The 17625-nt window shown below is 43.1% G+C and overlaps 1 protein-coding gene across 5 annotated transcripts in view; it reads left to right on the forward strand.

The window, feature by feature from the left end:
• chd9 (chromodomain helicase DNA binding protein 9) overlaps positions 1-17524 on the forward strand; it is a 69776-nt gene extending 52252 nt beyond the window's left edge. For 4 of the 5 annotated variants that reach the window (XM_051380601.1, XM_051380602.1, XM_051380605.1 and 1 more), the window contains 21 exons: positions 574-759; positions 926-1036; positions 1200-1399; positions 1634-1833; positions 1975-2134; positions 5103-5192; positions 6144-6247; positions 6644-6761; positions 6890-6947; positions 7040-7088; positions 7258-7504; positions 7602-7807; positions 8278-9153; positions 9360-9526; positions 9838-10068; positions 11005-11179; positions 11495-11643; positions 11831-12061; positions 12339-12488; positions 12776-12880; positions 13447-17524. In XM_051380601.1, the coding sequence (XP_051236561.1) occupies positions 574-759; positions 926-1036; positions 1200-1399; positions 1634-1833; positions 1975-2134; positions 5103-5192; positions 6144-6247; positions 6644-6761; positions 6890-6947; positions 7040-7088; positions 7258-7504; positions 7602-7807; positions 8278-9153; positions 9360-9526; positions 9838-10068; positions 11005-11179; positions 11495-11643; positions 11831-12061; positions 12339-12488; positions 12776-12880; positions 13447-14433 (4800 nt within the window). In that variant the 3' untranslated portion in view covers positions 14434-17524. The remainder of the gene's footprint in view (positions 1-573; positions 760-925; positions 1037-1199; positions 1400-1633; positions 1834-1974; positions 2135-5102; positions 5193-6143; positions 6248-6643; positions 6762-6889; positions 6948-7039; positions 7089-7257; positions 7505-7601; positions 7808-8277; positions 9154-9359; positions 9527-9837; positions 10069-11004; positions 11180-11494; positions 11644-11830; positions 12062-12338; positions 12489-12775; positions 12881-13446) is intronic. The other variant, XM_051380603.1, reaches the window with a different exon arrangement.
• Positions 17525-17625: the final 101 nt, after the last annotated feature.

Genomic DNA, 17625 nt, shown 5'->3' on the forward strand with positions numbered 1-17625 from the left:
TTTTGTCCAATTGTCTTTGCAACAATAATAAAAGACAACAGTTTCCAATAATAACCAGTCCTGAATGGCATCAGAGGAAAACTGTAACAGATGGCAAACAACAAGAAGATGCCAAGCAAAGAAAAAGAACTGTTCACAAACCCGAAAACTTGGAGCTCACTCTTACAATTTCCACTTGAAGTGTAACCGATCCTATTAGAGTCTAATCTCTTTGTGAAGGAGTGTGTCAACAGCATGTGAAGTGTGTAGGTGGATGATATCTGGGGTTGGTGTCCTCTGAGAATTATATGAAGAATAAGGAGGTTGAGGTATTAGCAGGTTTCGACATCTGGTCTGACTGAACAAATTTGCATGATAAACAGCTGCTGGGGTTAGATAAAGGGGTGCTGATGTTATGATTTTAATAATCCAACTTGTGTCTATGTGTGTTTTCTTTTCTTTTGGAAACTTTTAAGGTGTGTTGTGCATTATGTATTATTTGCACCTCAAGTCCATTTCATAATCTATTCTAAAATTTATTTTTGTTGTATATTGTTTTTTGATCATTAACTCTGTGTCCCCTTCTCCTCCCAGGCTGTGCAGCAGCAGCTGTCTAAGAAGGAGATTGAGGATTTGTTGCGACGCGGTGCATATGGGGCCATCATGGATGAGGAGGATGAAGGGGCCAAATTCTGTGAGGAGGACATCGACCAGATCCTCCAGCGCAGGACAAAGACCATCACCATTGAATCTGAGGGACGAGGATCCACTTTTGCTAAGGTAAATGAAATGGATAAATATGACTTCTCTTACACAAGTGATGTAAATGGAAACTATCACTGCTACATTTTTCGGTCACTGGCTGTTTTGACTTTGGGCCTGGAGCAGCTCATGATGAATGGCAAATATGATTATGGTTTAATCCGATTACGATGTCTTCTTTCAGGCTAGTTTTGTGGCATCCGGAAACCGCACAGACATCTCTCTGGATGACCCCAACTTCTGGGACAAATGGGCCAAAAAGGCTGACATTGATATGGATATGGTCAACGGAAGAGTATGTACTGCTCCACATATGATACAATATACACACAAGCTCACAAAGATTTGTTTGATCTCACAAATATATAATACCTAGACATCCAGTACGGTTGCCACCCTTATCCTTTATATTTTCAACCTTTGCTGAAATTTTGTTTCCATCCATTCCTTCTCTACAGAACAGCTTGGTGATCGACACTCCTCGTGTCAGAAAGCAAACAAGGCCATTTAGTGCCACCAAGGATGAGTTGGCAGAGCTTTCGGAGGGCGAAAGCGAGAATGATGAGACCAAACCTAAGCTCAGGCGAAACCACGACCGCCTCAACAGCTATGGACGCACAGAATGCTTTAGAGTAGAAAAGAACCTGCTTGTTTATGGGTGAGATGATTCAAATAGTTAATCCATTAAACCATAGCAACTGTCCAGAAATAGGATCTTGTCCATAGATAGGACTAAACCCGTGTTTTTGAACAGAAACTTAACTGATAGGATACAGGAAACATAATCTATCACAGTTAGTTATATACAGTAACTATTCCAAATGGACAAAGGCTGTCATCACTGTAATTGTCTGATCTCTCTTTACTTACATTTGTCCCTTTTGTTGTCCAGGTGGGGCCGTTGGAAGGATATTCTCAACCATGGGCGTTTTAAGAAGCAGCTGACGGAGTGGGATGTGGAATCCATCTGCAGAGCCCTGCTGTCTTACTGCCTGGTCCATTACCGTGGAGATGACAAAATCAAAAGCTTCATGTGGGACCTGATCGCCCCTTCTGAGGACGGACGCACCAAGGAGCTGCAGAATCACCTGGGTGAGTCTCAGGACTTCCAGCCTACATTTAACTGGCCTTATTACTACAGATAGAGGCACGTGGGTTAGACTAAGTGAGATTTAGAAAATGAGCATTTTCCTTTACTGCACCTATAACTCTCAACTCCTCTTGTTTCACCAGGTTTGTCCGCGCCAGTCCCTCGGGGCCGAAAAGGTAAGAAGATGAAGACCCAGTCCAGCTCCTTTGACATCCACAAAGCTGAATGGCTCAGGAAACACAACCCAGAGCACATGCTTCAGGACGACGGCTACAAGAAACACCTCAAACACCACTGCAACAAGTAGGTGTTTCCTTATCCCACTTAGCTGACACCCATGTAGATGACACTTCAGTGTTCAGTAAGTATCAAGAACAGTACACTATAAAAAACCGGCGATTTCTAATGTCAGCTGTTTCTACAAATGCAGTAGTAGTAGTAATCACAATTTAAAGGAAAATGTTCTTGACTATCTAAAATAGTAACATTAGATGATAGAATTTCTGTACTTTTCATTTTAACTTGCATTCAGTGCACATGGTGACTAATAGTCTATGGTTGGGTTGTTTTATCTTTTGTGGGTTAAGTGTTTGTGTTTAAACCTTTTGTGCTATTACAGCAACTGGCAGGTGGTCATTATTCTCTCCTAGCACAGATTGCATCAGTTTATTTTTAATAGAATGAAGCGTTGGACTAAAGTGTATAAAAATACAGTTTTCATGTGGCTGAAATTTTGACTGTGGCACCTGCTAACCACGGTAATTAGGAGGCATTAAAACATCTATTGAAGCCGACAGTCAACTGATTAATTAACGGACGTGTATCACATCGAGACCAGCTGACTGATATGATCCTTAATGAGACTTCAGCCCAGCTAATGGCCGTTATAGATCTCTCTTATTTACAGGCAGAGGGAAAAAGATGGCCATTATTAAAACATGGGCCGCTGAGATATAAAGCCAAATAGATGGCTGCTTCTTTTAAAAGGGGGGTTTGTGTGCATAGGGCTTTGGACGCAGAGCACTGAAGCTTCCATAGAAAGTTCTCCATTGTTTCCTGGTCCAGTTGTGCTGAATCCAGGGATTGTCTGGTGTGTGACACGCCGGGCAAATGGGGACACGCAGTCAGCAGGGTTTGCTGACTCTTGCATTTTCACTACGAGGACCTGGAATGTGACTGCTGTTGGGGGGTGGGGGCGTTTACTGGCTTCCTTAACAGGATCGTAAATGTAGGACAGAGCTCCTAAACAGAAATGGAATCTATAGGAAGTAGTTGGAAATGACAGTTTACAGAAGTCTAGAAAAGTCTGAAAAACCAACAGGTCAGGAAATCTGATCACCGTGTTGTGAATTTCTTGTTCCTCAAGCACTTTGCCTTTTCACTGCATACTGTAGTATGTAGTAGATGGAGCGGTGATCACTAAATCATCTTTGGCATGTAGGATACAGTTTTGAGAAAGCATATCAAAATTTCATGTTGTTTGTGTGTTTTGAATAAGAATTCAGAAATCAGTGACTCTGTATCCCTGTTACGCTGGTTTTTGATGGATTGTTTTCTGTGAGCAGACCGTGAGGAATTCTTTGCATGCCATTGCTCGTGTCATGCATACTTGACTTAGTTGCTTCTGAAAGAGTGTCTGACTGTGCTGAGATCCTCTGCAGCCTCTCTGAGTGAACCACATCACACATACACACGGACTAACAAAAGCTTGGAAAGAGAGTGATGAAGGGTTGTGCTGACAGGCAGAGGAAGCAGCAGCTGCTCCTGGGTGGGTCCAGTCACAAAGGAGGATGGAGGGTGGAGGAGGGAGAGGGAGGAAGTTCGAGGCTTTGATTTACCAGAGTTACAAGTCCAGACTGGTCACCACAGACATCCATCACTCCGACAGACAGACAGCCCTGCCGTTTTTCCTGTTCCTGTCAGAGTATCAGGGAAGGATTTTGGGCTCATTTATAACAATATTTAGCTGAATTACAGCATAAGAAAGATGGAATGCCTGGTATGCTATTTTTCAGAGCAGCAGTCCACAGTTCTTTCAGTGCTCCTGAAATAAGAGCAGCAATGTAGAGGAGCTTTGGCAGGAGAAGAGGCCACATGTCTACATGAAGTGATGGATTAACATAGTAGTATTGGTGATAATCTGTTCTAAAACTGGCTGAAAAAGAACCTCTCCACGTAACCTGTGGATCTGTATTTGCAGTTCCCTGGTTCTTATTCTTATGTATGAAACTTTCATACATAAGTTGGCAGTGTGGAGACAGTTGTCTGCCAACAGGTGCAAGACAATTGTGCTTAAATATTTACAGGAAAATATTTATTGTCTAATTCACATTCATCTGTTTTTTTAAAAGCTATGTTGTAATTGTGTCTGAAAATGTTTCCTATATTTTCCCTGCTCATTTAAGATTCTGAGATTTGACCTCTTCGTCTACTTCTGTAAATAGTAATTGTATAATTGTATCCATAACAATCCTCCATAGAGAATTTTCCTGCCATGCCAGAAATCCTTAAAACCCTCTATACCGCATTTTTCCAGCAGCAGACATTAGATGATGGAATTTTAAAATCATTTTGTGTTCAGACAAAATGATTACACAGAACAGCTTTCTACATTAAGCAAAATCTCAAGGCATACCAGACGTTACAGCCTGGCACCACAGTTCCCACCACTTCACTGTCGCTCAAAGCCTGCTGGCTGTGATGTGTGATCATGCATCACAGAGCTAATGTCTCCCCTGTGAGTCAGCCTCTCTCTACCTTGTCAGCCTTGGCTTCCCAGCCTTCATCTACTGCCAGAGCACGACCACATGACGACTGGAGAGAGACTGTTGGTTCAGTCCTCAGAGCTGTAGCTGTTGAGCTGCTCGCAGCTCCCTGCGAGGTCTATACAGAAACGTTGACTTCAATGTAACAAACATTCACCAAGTTAAATGATCAGGCTTAGTGTGTATGCTGGTCTGTCATGGTGAGTCTTGCAGTATGTCTGCCTGACTCTATGCTTTGCTTTTACAGCTAATGATTTATAGTTGAACACATACAAATCCTAGACTTTAGTCGCATGTATTATACATAAATGAATTAGAGTGTACGCTGTTCCTAAGGTGTACAATGGTGAACTTTAAGGGGTACAACTGAATTGTCAAACATTTCCCTCATTTGCATTGTGTTCAACAGGTTGGTGCGTTTGTGTGTATGTGTGTGTTGGTTCTGCTCACTCAGCGTTTGTACGTGGTCAGGGCTTTGTTGTGACCAGTGGGTTTTCTCTGTGCAGGGTGCTGCTCAGGGTCAGAATGCTCTACTACCTGAAACAAGAGGTGATAGGAAGCCAGGCCCAGAAGGTGCTAGACGGCGTGGATTCCAGGTGAGCTCAACTTTGACCTACTCAGACACAACCTTACCTTACATACACTGCCCTGTGCTTTATAATTGTACGATTTTTTTTCTTCTACTCCTTCACACTCTTGAAACGCAATCACTTTATTCAACAAATATAATACATTTCCCATGACACAGTGGCTGGTTCTTAACACTCTGCCTAGTGTAGTACAATTTATTACCTGCTCAGATAATAGAATAGCTGGATTCATGACATACACATAGGTTCAGATGGATTTAGCAGCTTTAATACAACATTATTGGCAACTGCACATTTTCCATATCAAGGTGAAATAGCTGCCTCATACATTTTTCTACTTGAGTGGCGAGTGTGGTCAGTAGCATATGGTATCAACCTGTTGAGGGAAAGAAGAACTGATCAGCCAAATTAATTAGAAGGTTGTGGAGCTCCACCTGCTGGTGAAAGATGGGCATTTTTTCCTCCTGTTTTCTACCATAGAGCGCTGTTGAAAATTGTTATTCAGAAGCACTGTTAACAAGGAAATCACCATCGTAAGTTAAGGGAGGCTTTCATTGTTTCACAATTCTCATTTTGTTATTTCACAAAAAAAGCCCTTCATGGAGAGCGAAGTGTTTTCAACAAATTAATACAGCAAATGGGAACAGATTAAAAAAACAAGGAGGCTTCTGTGTTAAATTATCATATAATGTACAATATATTGAAAAAAAACAGGATGTTACTTGAACTGCAGGTCTACAATATTTTCATGTCTAGAATAAAAGAAAAGGAACCTGCAGGGCTTCTCGCCACAGCTCATTTGCATAGATCCACTTGCCTCTCCTGCCTCATTGCAATAGAGGAACTGTGTCTACACCCAAACTGCTGTCAGAGTTTCAGATGTCAGTAAATTAAGTAAATAAATAAAGATTCCCCGACATAATATCTGTCTATACCTCCGCCTTCTCCTTTTTATAGTGAGATAAAGATCTGGGTGCCAGACCCTGACCATTCTGAGCTGCCAGCATTGTGGTGGGATGCTATCTCTGACAAGTGTCTGCTGCTGGGTGTCTTTAAGCACGGTAAGAAACCTGAGTTGTTTCTATGACTTGTTTTATTTAATAGGGTAATCCAAAAGTGAAGATAGTTGAAATTAAACTTAGCTACTTACTTTCAGTACAGTAGAGACTGTAGAGTGTAGAGTGCCTTTGGTCACTTTACAGAAGGGGAAATAGTTGGTACCTGACATGAAACTACAAGTTACAGCCCCAGTTCTTCTAAAACAAATAATTTTTTAAACATATTTTTAACTGATACTTTTGGCTTCACTATTGTTAGTGGTTGTGTGCTTTCCATTGAGACCAGGCGATTGTGGGAAATCATCCAGCTTGTGTATATTGCCTGGTCTCTATCTAAGTGTTTCCATGCATTATCCTTTGCTAACTTTGGTATTTGCTTGCCCTCTTGTGAACTCTAAGGTTATGAGAAGTACAACACTATTCGTGCCGACCCTACACTGTGCTTCATAGAGCGTGTGGGACGACCAGATGAGAAGGCCATCGCTGCCGAACAGAGAGGCAATGATTTTATGGATGGGTGGGTGCATCACACTAGTCCTGAGCCTGCAAACCATTATGTGGCATTTTGTTTTACTGTGCTTGGCTAAAGTTAAGATATACTGTTTAAATGTGTGTGTGTGTGTGTGTGTGTGTGTGTGTGTTTAGGGATGTGGATGATCCTGAGTACAAGCCTGCTCCAGCCCTGCTGAAGGACGATATGGAGGTAAGGTTACACGAACCAAGGTGCACGTTGATCTTCTGATAAAGAATATTATGTTTGGTCCTGCTATAAACACAAACTGCCTCCTCATGCAGGATGATGCCTCTTCCCCTGGAGACTTGGTTGTCACTGACAACGCTGGAGGTGAGTATTAGATGCTTGTAATCCGCAGCCGATTATCATTACTGTGATTAGAAATACAGGCCTCCCACAGGTGGGAGAAATCTGGGAAAGTTGAAAAAGCACGAATCATGGGGGGGGAAAGGAATGGATTTTTGGAATTTGAATTGTCTTTATGCTGTTTATGATCCAGATGCTGTTCCAGTGACAGGAGGTGAAACTATCTACTGGCCCTCACCCTCTGTGCTGACAGCCAGGCTGAGGCGTCTGATCACAGCCTCTCAGCGCTTCACCAAGAGCCGGCAGATACTCCAAATCCACCAGACTCAGTCTCAATCCCAGCAGACCATGATGCTATCTGCTCCACTGTGCCCGCTGCCCTCCACACTCAATGACACCCTCAACCCCAAGATGGCTGCTAAGATTGAACGCCAACAAAGGTCAGAGCAGATCAATGTTTGGTTGCAAAATAAAATATACCTTTATATTATTGTAACAAAGATTGTTACTACAGTGTACATTTTTCACTTTCCTCAGATGGACAAGGCGAGAAGAGGCTGACTTCTACCGTGTGGTCTCCACTTTTGGTGTCGTTTTTGACCCAAACCTCGGGCGGTTCGACTGGACCAAGTTCAGGGCCATGGCTCGGCTACACAAGAAGACCGACGAGAGCCTGCAGAAATACCTGTGTGCTTTTACCGCCATGTGCCGAAGAGTGTGTCGCCTGCCACCCAAAGAGGGAGGTCAGAAGTCTACTTGCTTATTCACACAAGAACACACACACACAGACAAAACTGTCTGTCTTCATTTGTACACATCTTAAGTAGGCTGTCTGGACACTCAGCTGGTCTGTGAAATGGGTCATATTAGGATATATCACAATGTTTTACACTCTGTATCATGCCTTGATGTCACATACACACCTTTCTCAAGAAGATGTAATTAACATTGCTTCAGGTACTGTTCTATGTACTGCACTAATTTCTGGCTATGAATGGTTTTATTCTGGAGAGAGGTCAGTAGCACCTTAATAAACAAGTTGGCTCAGCAGTACTGAGGCAGAGGGGCTGATAAGGTTAATAATTTGTGGAAAGACAAACAGTGTGATGTTTAAACTCCAGGCACAAACAGGTCTTTGGGTTGTGCCTGTATAGCAGTCTTCATTTCCTCTTACGCTCTTTCTCTTACACCTGCTTCTTTGTCTTTGTTCCAGACTCTGCAGTTGACCCGTCTCTTAACATTCAGCCCATCACAGAGGAGAGAGCGTCTCGTACCCTTTACAGAGTAGAGTTACTTCGCCAGGTGAGAGAACAAGTCCTTCGCCATTCATCACTCTATGAGCGCCTGCCGCTGTGCCAGATGAGCTCTGACTTACCCATCTGGTGGGAAGCTGGTACCCATGACCGTGACCTGCTAATTGGTGCTGCCAAGCACGGCGTCAGCCGCACAGATTACCACATCCTGAGAGACCCTGAGCTCAGCTTCATGGCTGCCCAACGCAACTACAGCCAATCAAAAGCTGCACAGCAGCAGTCGCGCACATCCACCCCGCTTCTACACCCTCAGTGCCAGGCCACTAGCTCAGTGTTGACAGGCTCTCCACTGCCTCCACCCGCCCAGAGAGACACAGAGCCCTGTGGGGTTGTACCTAAAGTGGAACCAGCCTCAGAGGGAGAGGAGGGCAGGGAGAAACAGGGGGAGAATTGGAGCCCTTCTCGAGCACCAGCTACTCCCACAGGTCTGGAGGAGAAGCCTGTTTCTGAGACGATGGACAGTGAAAGGCAGATGGTGGCAGCACGAACCAAACCTCTCACACCCAACTCCTCTGAGAGGAAACCCAAGAAGGCCAGCAAGAGGGGACGAAGGGAAGCTAGGCGTGGTTCCGAGTCTGACTCGGATGGCTCTTCCTCAAGTTCTTCATCGCGCTCCTCTTCCTCTTCTTCATCATCCTCTTCTTCCTCGTCACATTCCGGGTCCAGCTCCTCCTCCTCTTCATCGTCTTGCTCCTCTGGCTCTTCATCATCGTCGTCCACCTCCTCATCTTCTTCTGATGACAGCGAAAGTGAGGGAGAGGAAGGCAAGAAGAAAGGTGAGAAATATTATAAATATTTTTTCAAAGCACAAATTTAACTGACTTACTCACCAGCTAGATTGTTTAAATGAAGTGCAACATCTGTAGTGCTGGGAAGTGTATAATAATAATAATTGACATTAAAAACACACCTGACCCTTTTCAGTGTACACATATCTTGGATACATCTTTATTTCTGTTTCTATCTCTTGTCACATTCCCAGTGCCTGCAGCAACAAGTGTAAAGGGCTTTGATGAGGACAGTGTGGCGTCTCTGAGCACTACACAGGATGAAACACAAGACACCCATGTGGCTGAGAACGGCATCGCCAACTCCTCACATCCTTTCCAGGGAGGAGGATACATGCTGGCTGCATCCTACTGGCCAAAGGTGAACTACTGTACATGTGTGCAAATCCAGTCACTGCTGCGTTACAACACCGCAGTGGCTTACAAAGCGTCTGAAGCCATTTTAAACATCCCTAAATAAGTCTGGTCAATAGCATTGTCCCTGTATGTATTCAAATTGACTATTCAGCTAAAATGGGAATATTTGATCACTAAATATAACAAGTATTTGTCTCTGATGATTAGTTTTCATTATGGAAGTCAATATGGAATCTTAAGCTTAGTTGTAGGGAGAAGCGAAATTAAACTGATAGATATTGAGTGTGCTGATCATCGGTGCTGTTGTTTATTTAGGATCGTGTGATCATCAACCGCCTGGACAGCATTTGCCAGGCAGTGCTAAAGGGCAAGTGGCCTGGAACACGTCGGGTCTACGAGCCTGGAGGGGTAGTGGCCTCCTTCTACACCACCAAGCTGCTGGACAACGCCAACAGCCTGTGTGAGGACCCCTCTGCCTCGCCACAGGGGTCAAAGGTGACCAAGCATGTTGCAGAAAACAAGGAGTTCTCAGTAAAACTCAACGATGTATGTTGATTTCTCCCTTCTTCCCCTCCTCCCTCCGCTTCGCCCTAATCGTAGGACCCTACCACTTCTGCTGCCATGAATGGTGTTAGCTGCTGTGTTCAGCATGTTTCTCTGGTTCTCCTCCTTCTTTTCCTTTGGGTATGATTAGTGGTTTTGACTGCCTGGCAGGAGGAGAGATTAATTTAATAGCAGCCTTCCTCTCTTTTCCCACACACTCAATTTGAATTGGGCTCTGAGGCTGTGATTACATGAGCACAAATCACTCAGTCATGAGAATATAATAAGGTTCAGTTTGAAGCCTCTCTACACTGAAGGGGTCTTGCTTATAATCTGATTGAAATGGAGACCTCAGCTGTGGGTGTTCTCTAATATGCTTCTAAGCAATGTGGCTTCAAACTTGCATCCATTTATTTCTTGCTTTCGTGTTGCTTCTTGAGAAGGATCTTTTCCCAAATTGTATGTTTTTTACAATTACAACCCACAAATACCTGCTGCTTGTTACCTTTAAAGTCTTTATGTGCTGAAAGCAGCTATCTCTTTGGCATGGCTTAATAAACTTTACCCACTGCCCTATTAGCCACCACCCACTGTGTGTCCATGTGTGCCAGTGCTACTAACAAGAGAATAACCGATAAATATTTTATCCTATTGGAAGATACTTGTACAAATAAGATGTTACTTTATTACATAAATAGAAACTCAGCGTACCTAACAGTATATACCATTATAGATATAAAAATAACACTAATTTATATTATGATCCTTAAATCACTGGATAGACAGATGTGAGGCAGAGAAAGCTCCCATATTTAATAAATAGTCTGAGAAGGAATTAAAAAAGTGAAGCTTAAAAGTTTCTCCTTGTTTATAACTCTGTGTTTTCCCTGTGACTATACGCCTCCCTAGACTTATCTAACACCTTTGTTTGTCTGGCAGGAGGGAGGGTTGAAGTTGACCTTCCAGAAACAAGGTCTACCTCTCAAGAGGCCCCTGGAGTCGGAGGAGGGCCCCCAGGCCCAGCAGCAGTACCTGGCCCGGCTTCATGAGCTGCAGAGCGCCTCGGACACCGGACTGGCTGATATCACCAAGCCTCAGTGCGGCTTCCAGACTGGTGTGTTTATTTAAAATAGAGCAAATGTCTGAAGAACTGTGCATGCATAACACTGTCCTGTTTTCCTCGACTACCACTAGATGGCAGCAAAGTTTAGTTTTTGATGACTTAAAGATTGGAGAGACATTAGTCATCTTCTGTAGCCCTACTGGAGTTGTTTACAGATATTTATGGGAATGAAAATCAAGGTACAAATCCTAAAAAGTTCACTGAAGTCTGAAAATGAATGTGCCTAAAATTTAATTTAATCATTTAATTTTAAATAGGGCAAAAATGACACTGCAGTTCACAGCTAACAGGCTGTTTTTTCTGCAGTTCCTCCGGATCTTACTGGTCAGATGAGGCTAAACGGAGTAGTGGACGGCCAGCCAGTGGTTAAGAAGCGGAGGGGAAGGAGGAAGAACGTGGAGGGGATGGACCTGCTCTTCATGAACAAGAGCAGAGTCCCTGCTGTGCCTGATCCGGTGAGCAGTTGTCTTTTGTTCCTTGTTGCTCAAAAGCAGGAGCTCATGTGCCATAATATAGTTTTATGGTCACAACTGGTTTAAGGTTTATGGTTGTTTTGTACATATTAGAATGTATAAATAATAAGATCATTGATGGCATTACTGTACTAACATAAAACACCATTTTGTGCTCATGTACATCCAGGTGCCTCCAGGGTGGGGTGGTATTGGCCAGGTGGGCATGGCTGTGGCCCCTGCGCTGGGCTATAGCCAGAGCTCCAGTCAGGTCCCCTCGGACACCGAGAGCAGGGTCCCTGTCATCAACCTGAAAGATGGCACCCGGCTTGCTGGGGACGACGCTCCCAGGAGGAAAGATTTAGAACAGTGGCTACAAGAACACCCTGGCTTTGTGGCAGACACAGGAGCCTTTATCCCTGTGAGTCCAATATTTTTTTGTCCTATCCTCCCAATCATCTTTTTCTTTAGATTTGCATTAAAAGTGACACAGGAAGAAAATGAAATAACAATATTCATGAAATAAATATGCTGTACATTTAGTGCCTGTTATTAATGCAGGTACAGAACACATCACTGCTGTCAAATGAATTCACCCACGAGCAGTTTGTTGATGCAATGGATTAAAAAAGAAAAATCACTGCAGTTTTCTTTTAACATTAAATTTTTTTAAAACTATTTTTCCATTTCATGTCCAGGGGGTAAATAAGATGCAAATGCAGTTCCACTTCCAGGACGGTCGACCCAAGCAGAAGAGGCACCGCTGCAGGAACCCAAACAAGATTGACGTGAACAGCTTGACAGGAGAGGAGAGGGTCCAGATCATCAACAGGAGAAATGCACGCAAGGTGTGTTTTTGTGTGATATTGTTTGAGAGTTTGACTATGTCCTCAAAAATAGCTATATGTATCATTATCATCTCCACAAAGGATGCCACTAATGGCCAATTTCACCTTTTAAAAAATTGTTGTAGCTCTGTTAATAATTGTTTTGAAGCTTTCCACTATCATGAAAATCAGATACTACTACTGCTACTACTTCTGCCTTTTAAACAAGGTCATAAAGGAAGTGATAAGTTGTCAAATATTTATCTTGCCTGCTGTGCACTTGGGTTCATGTTGCCTGTAATCTGTAGGTTGGTGGAGCCTTCGCTCCTCCTCTGAAAGATCTGTGCCGGTTCCTTCAGGAGAACCCCGAGTACGGAGTCCCACCTGAATGGGCGGATGTTGTCAAACAGTCGGTGAGTCAAAGCGACACAACCAGATCAAAACTTGCAGCAACGCTGGAACTGTGTCATCAAGAAAGGCCATTTTGAACAGTGTATAGACATTGCCAGTTTATTAGCTAATACAATCTAATACCACTGCCCTGCAACAAATGCTTTCATGAAGGTCATAACCTGTTAGCTAGAGAAATGCTTTTGTCCACCTCATTTATATCAGTACGGGAGGACTAAATGGTCAAAAACAAGCAAAACATTATAACATCATGAATGTAGGATTAGTTGCAGGGCTGATGTATTAGACTGTATTAGTTTTAGCTAGGTTCAGCGAATAAAATAGCCATGAATATGCAGTGTTTATCCCACTGTTAATGTTGAATGTACTGTGGTATTTGTAATGATCTTAAGGTGTGTGTGTGTGTGTGTGTGTGTGTGTGTGTGTGTGTGTGTGTGTGTGTGTGTGTGTGTGTGTGTGTGTGTGTGTGTGTGTGTGTGTGTGTGTGTGTGTGTGTGTGTGTGTGTGTGTGTGTGTGTGTGTGTGTGTGTGTGTGTGTAAAACTGCTCACCCTGCATATACCTTCCAGGGTTACCTCCCAGAGAGCATGTTTGACAGGATCCTCACGGGACCCATCGTACCTGAGGAGGTGAGCCGGCGTGGACGTCGACCTAAGAACCCTCTGGCCAAGGCGGCCGCGGCAGCAGCAGCAGCAACGCCCAACCCAGCAGCCTCCACACTGGGTCTGAACCCCCTGCTGGCCAACGGTCTCCTCTCTGGAATGGACCTGACCAGCCTGCAGGCCTTCCAGCAAAACCTCCAGAGCTTACAGTCCCTGCAGCTCACCGCAGGACTGATGGGGCTGCCGTCCGACGCCAGCAACCTGGCTGCAAGTAACTTAGCTGCAATGTTTCCCATGATGCTGTCTGGTATGGCTGGGTTGCCAAACCTGCTTGGCATGAGCAGTTTGCTTGGGAAGCCTGCTCAGGAGGACACAGGAGGCTCTGAGGAGAAGACAAAGGGAGCCGCCAGCGGTGAAGCAGGAGAGCCGTCTGCCTCTAAAGCACCCCCACACACCTCAGACACCAAAGGAGAAAGGACAGAGGGCTCAAACATGACTCCTTCCTCCACTTCCAGCTCCACTTCCTCTGCCACCGCCCCACAAAGTGCTTCAGCTGCCTCTGCAGCCTCCGGTCACCCACTGTCTCTTAACCCCTTGTTACTCTCCAGTATGCTCTACCCAGGGATGCTTCTCACTCCAGGCCTTAACCTTCCTGTGTCTGCCTCACAGCCGCAGAGCTCAAACAGTGACCCCACCCTTGCTCCTCCTCCGCTTGCACTCTCCAAGTCATCGGCACGGGAGACAGAGCGGCTAGTGGCAGAGAAGGACGGGGAGGAGGATGAAGAAGAGTTAGAAGAGGCTTTGGATGAAGAAGAAGAAGAGGAGGAGGAGGAGTCAGCAGAACAAAAAGAAAACAGTGGTCCTGAAGGTTCGGGGAAAGCAGAGTCATCTTCATCAGAGTCTGGGAGCTCTTCTTCCTCATCAGATGATTCAGACTCCAGTGATGAGGACTGATCCTATGAATATATAATTCTAAATTTATTTATGTATTGCCTAGAAATGTATACATATATTCACATATATATGGATTTTCCAGCACTTATGTTGCGATTTCTTTACATGTAAATATAAGAACTAACTCAAATGTTGTGTAATAAAGACTACAAAAACCTTAAAAAAAAAAAAACAGGAAAAACTGACTTAAAAGGAACTGAAATAAAAATTCAGTTTTTGTTCACAAGGTACAGTCTTGTTTTGAGACATTTTGCATGTCAGACTTTAGTAGATTTCTGAACTCTGTGAACTTGTACCACACAATTATGTACAATTGCAACAAAAAAGGCATTATTGTAATTATGTCAGGATTTAATTTTATTAAAAAAGTGAAACTACATCAACATGCTCGTTGAGCTGTACTATTAATATATTTTGATTGTTGGGGGTTGGGAGAATGACACTTGACAAACACTTTGGTTTCTCTTGTAAATAGTCAGTACTTTTACAGGTTCGTTGACACTTATGCTTTGCAGATCATACGTTGGATATGTCAGCAATAACTTGGGCAGCTAATGAATGTCACTGAAGCTGTAGATTCTCTGTCTGCCATGTTCCACCCCAGTGCACAACTCACGCAGCCTCACTTAAACCTGTCATTCACCTTCATATCTCGTTGAAGAGTTAATTTCTGCATTCATTCACATCCCATATGGAATCAGAATTACCTGGAGCTCCCTCTTTAACATGGCTTCAATTTGGGGAGAAATCTGTAGATGTATTTATATTACAAATGCGATTCAATTCTTCAAAATGGATCATAATTGAATTTGTCTGCTGTGATTACTTTTTTTTTTGTTTTGGTATGGGGGAGGTTTTATTTTTTCACATGGTTATCTAATTTTAGAAACTCCTCCTTTTCATGTCACCTTACAAACATGTCACAACATGTCCAAGGCGCACTTTAGCTACTCACAGTAGGCATACATGTTCACTTGCACATCTGTTGATTTTGACTGCAGTGTCAGGAGTCAGATAAACTCCTCCTGTGGGGACAGAAAACAACCTTTTACTGTGTGCCAAAAAACTGCCCTTTGACCCACGGAGGTCCTGACAGAGTTTTGTGGTCTCTGTGTAAAGGAAGAATTCAGGATTCCTAATGACATGGATATTATTACAACCCCGGCATATTTGATTGCATCTTACCTCAACTGTGCTAAATGGATTGGCTTCACTGTGCAGATGTAGATGTGCATGGGTGTGTTTTCTTGCTGTCCATGTAATTCATGTCCTTGTCTCTGCTGGAATGTGTGTCAGAGGCTGTGTTTTTTGTAACTGAGAGCTTCCACTGTGTTGTCTTGTTTGGCTGGACTGCTCCTCTCACCTGGTGTACCTACTGCTTCCATATCTTTTCAGTCTGAATGTTGTGTCTTAAGGAGCAGGGCGCCTTGCAAAGCTACGACTTTTGACCTTCAATCACATCTCATTAGAAATGACAGTCCTCTTGCATTATGTGTTGCATGAACACCTGTCTACCAAAGTCTTAGAGAACACACTTGGCACAAGCACAATATAGTTCAAATCCTGGATAAGATTGTAGTAATCGTCATTGTCTTTGAGTATTAAATTTGACACAGTGCCAGTCGGGCTAGCTTCAGGAAAGGCTAAATAATAGCAGCTTGCGTTGCTGGGAGTTTGCAGCTTGGTTGTGTGTCCTCAAGTCTGTTTTGTTGACAAATGGAGCTTCAGCTAGATGTAGAAGTGCCCTTATCCTGTACCTCACTTTCTCGTTCAACCTCTGTCCGACAAACTGACTTCTCAGACCCGTGCTCAGTGTCCATGCTTGTGCATTTCTGTTCATCGTCTCTGCACCATGTTCAGCTGTAACCAGGATACACATAAACACTGGATTCATTCAAGCCGAAGTACCTTTAGTAATTTTCTCTTGGCACAACAGTGCTCGCTCTAGGACTGCTGTTACACAGTGGACTGTTAGATACATGTTTCAAAAACAATTTCCAAGGTGAGGTTTCTGTTTGGACCGGGGATGACAGAGCGCCCCCTCCTGTGTTGGAAAAACCCACTGAATTAACTCAGTCTGTTTAGTTCTTAAGTATTGCTGTAGCATCGTTCTCTCGTGGGTGAAACCATGAACAGCCCCAGCGGCTGAAGACATGTCTGATTTCTAATATTGCTTTAAAGTGGTTTTCTTGTATGCCTGTTTTTATATATATATGTATATATACATATACATATACATATATATATATATATATATATATATATATATATATACATATACATATATAGACCTTGTCATGGGTTTTGCTTGCAATGCAATTGCATTTTTTTTTATATTATTACTAACAGTACAGTATTTTTCTATGTCTGAGCAATGAACTTAAACATGCCACTGTCATTTTGTATATCTGCACCTCTGCTTTCTTTAAACTTGTAGTGCCCTTATGCAAACACCCAGCCATTGCTACTTCTGCTGTAGGTGATTGATCTAATGACTTTTTGCTACGTTTTGTTGCCCCACAGCGATGGGTTGATGGATTGATGACTGTGCTGAGCCTCTTTAGGACACAAATGGGAAAAAAAATGGTAGACATAAGATTGACCTTTCTGCTTTCATTTTGCTTTTCTTTCAAATGTATTTTTTTGTTCTCTAGGTTGTACTGTACAAGGACTCCCAAAGCACTGCTAGTGTTAGGGAAGCAGTGTTGAATCTGCATTTAACACAGACACAAGTAAACCATGACCAATATGCAAGAGGAATGACAAAACACACTACTGCTGTACAGGGAGGTTTTCTTTCAGTTTTCATACATGTTATCACTGAGATAGCAAAACTAGCATCACTGGTTTTGTATTTTTATTTCAAGCTTGATAATATCCTAAATGTCACCCTGGTCAGTTTTTGTCTTTTTTTTTTGGACAGTTGTAATATTTGCAAGTTGTGGTCTGTGTAATCAAAATAATTCTTTATGTAGTGCAGGAAAATGCGTCTTAAAAGTCATTTGTAATTTATTGGATTACTTTCTATGAAGTTCTATAGAGGAAATTGAGGTTTAATTATTTTTATTAAACATATTCTTCTGACTATCAATTAAGTGTGCCTTTGCCTGTTGCTTTGTCTGGAGGCCTTATTCAAGAATTCATCAACTTCCTCACATGTATGCACTTTCTTACTGCTCCACCACAGTTCCT

Source organism: Dicentrarchus labrax, unplaced genomic scaffold (assembly GCF_905237075.1).
Source record: "Dicentrarchus labrax unplaced genomic scaffold, dlabrax2021, whole genome shotgun sequence".
NCBI classification, from domain to species: Eukaryota; Metazoa; Chordata; class Actinopteri; family Moronidae; genus Dicentrarchus; species Dicentrarchus labrax.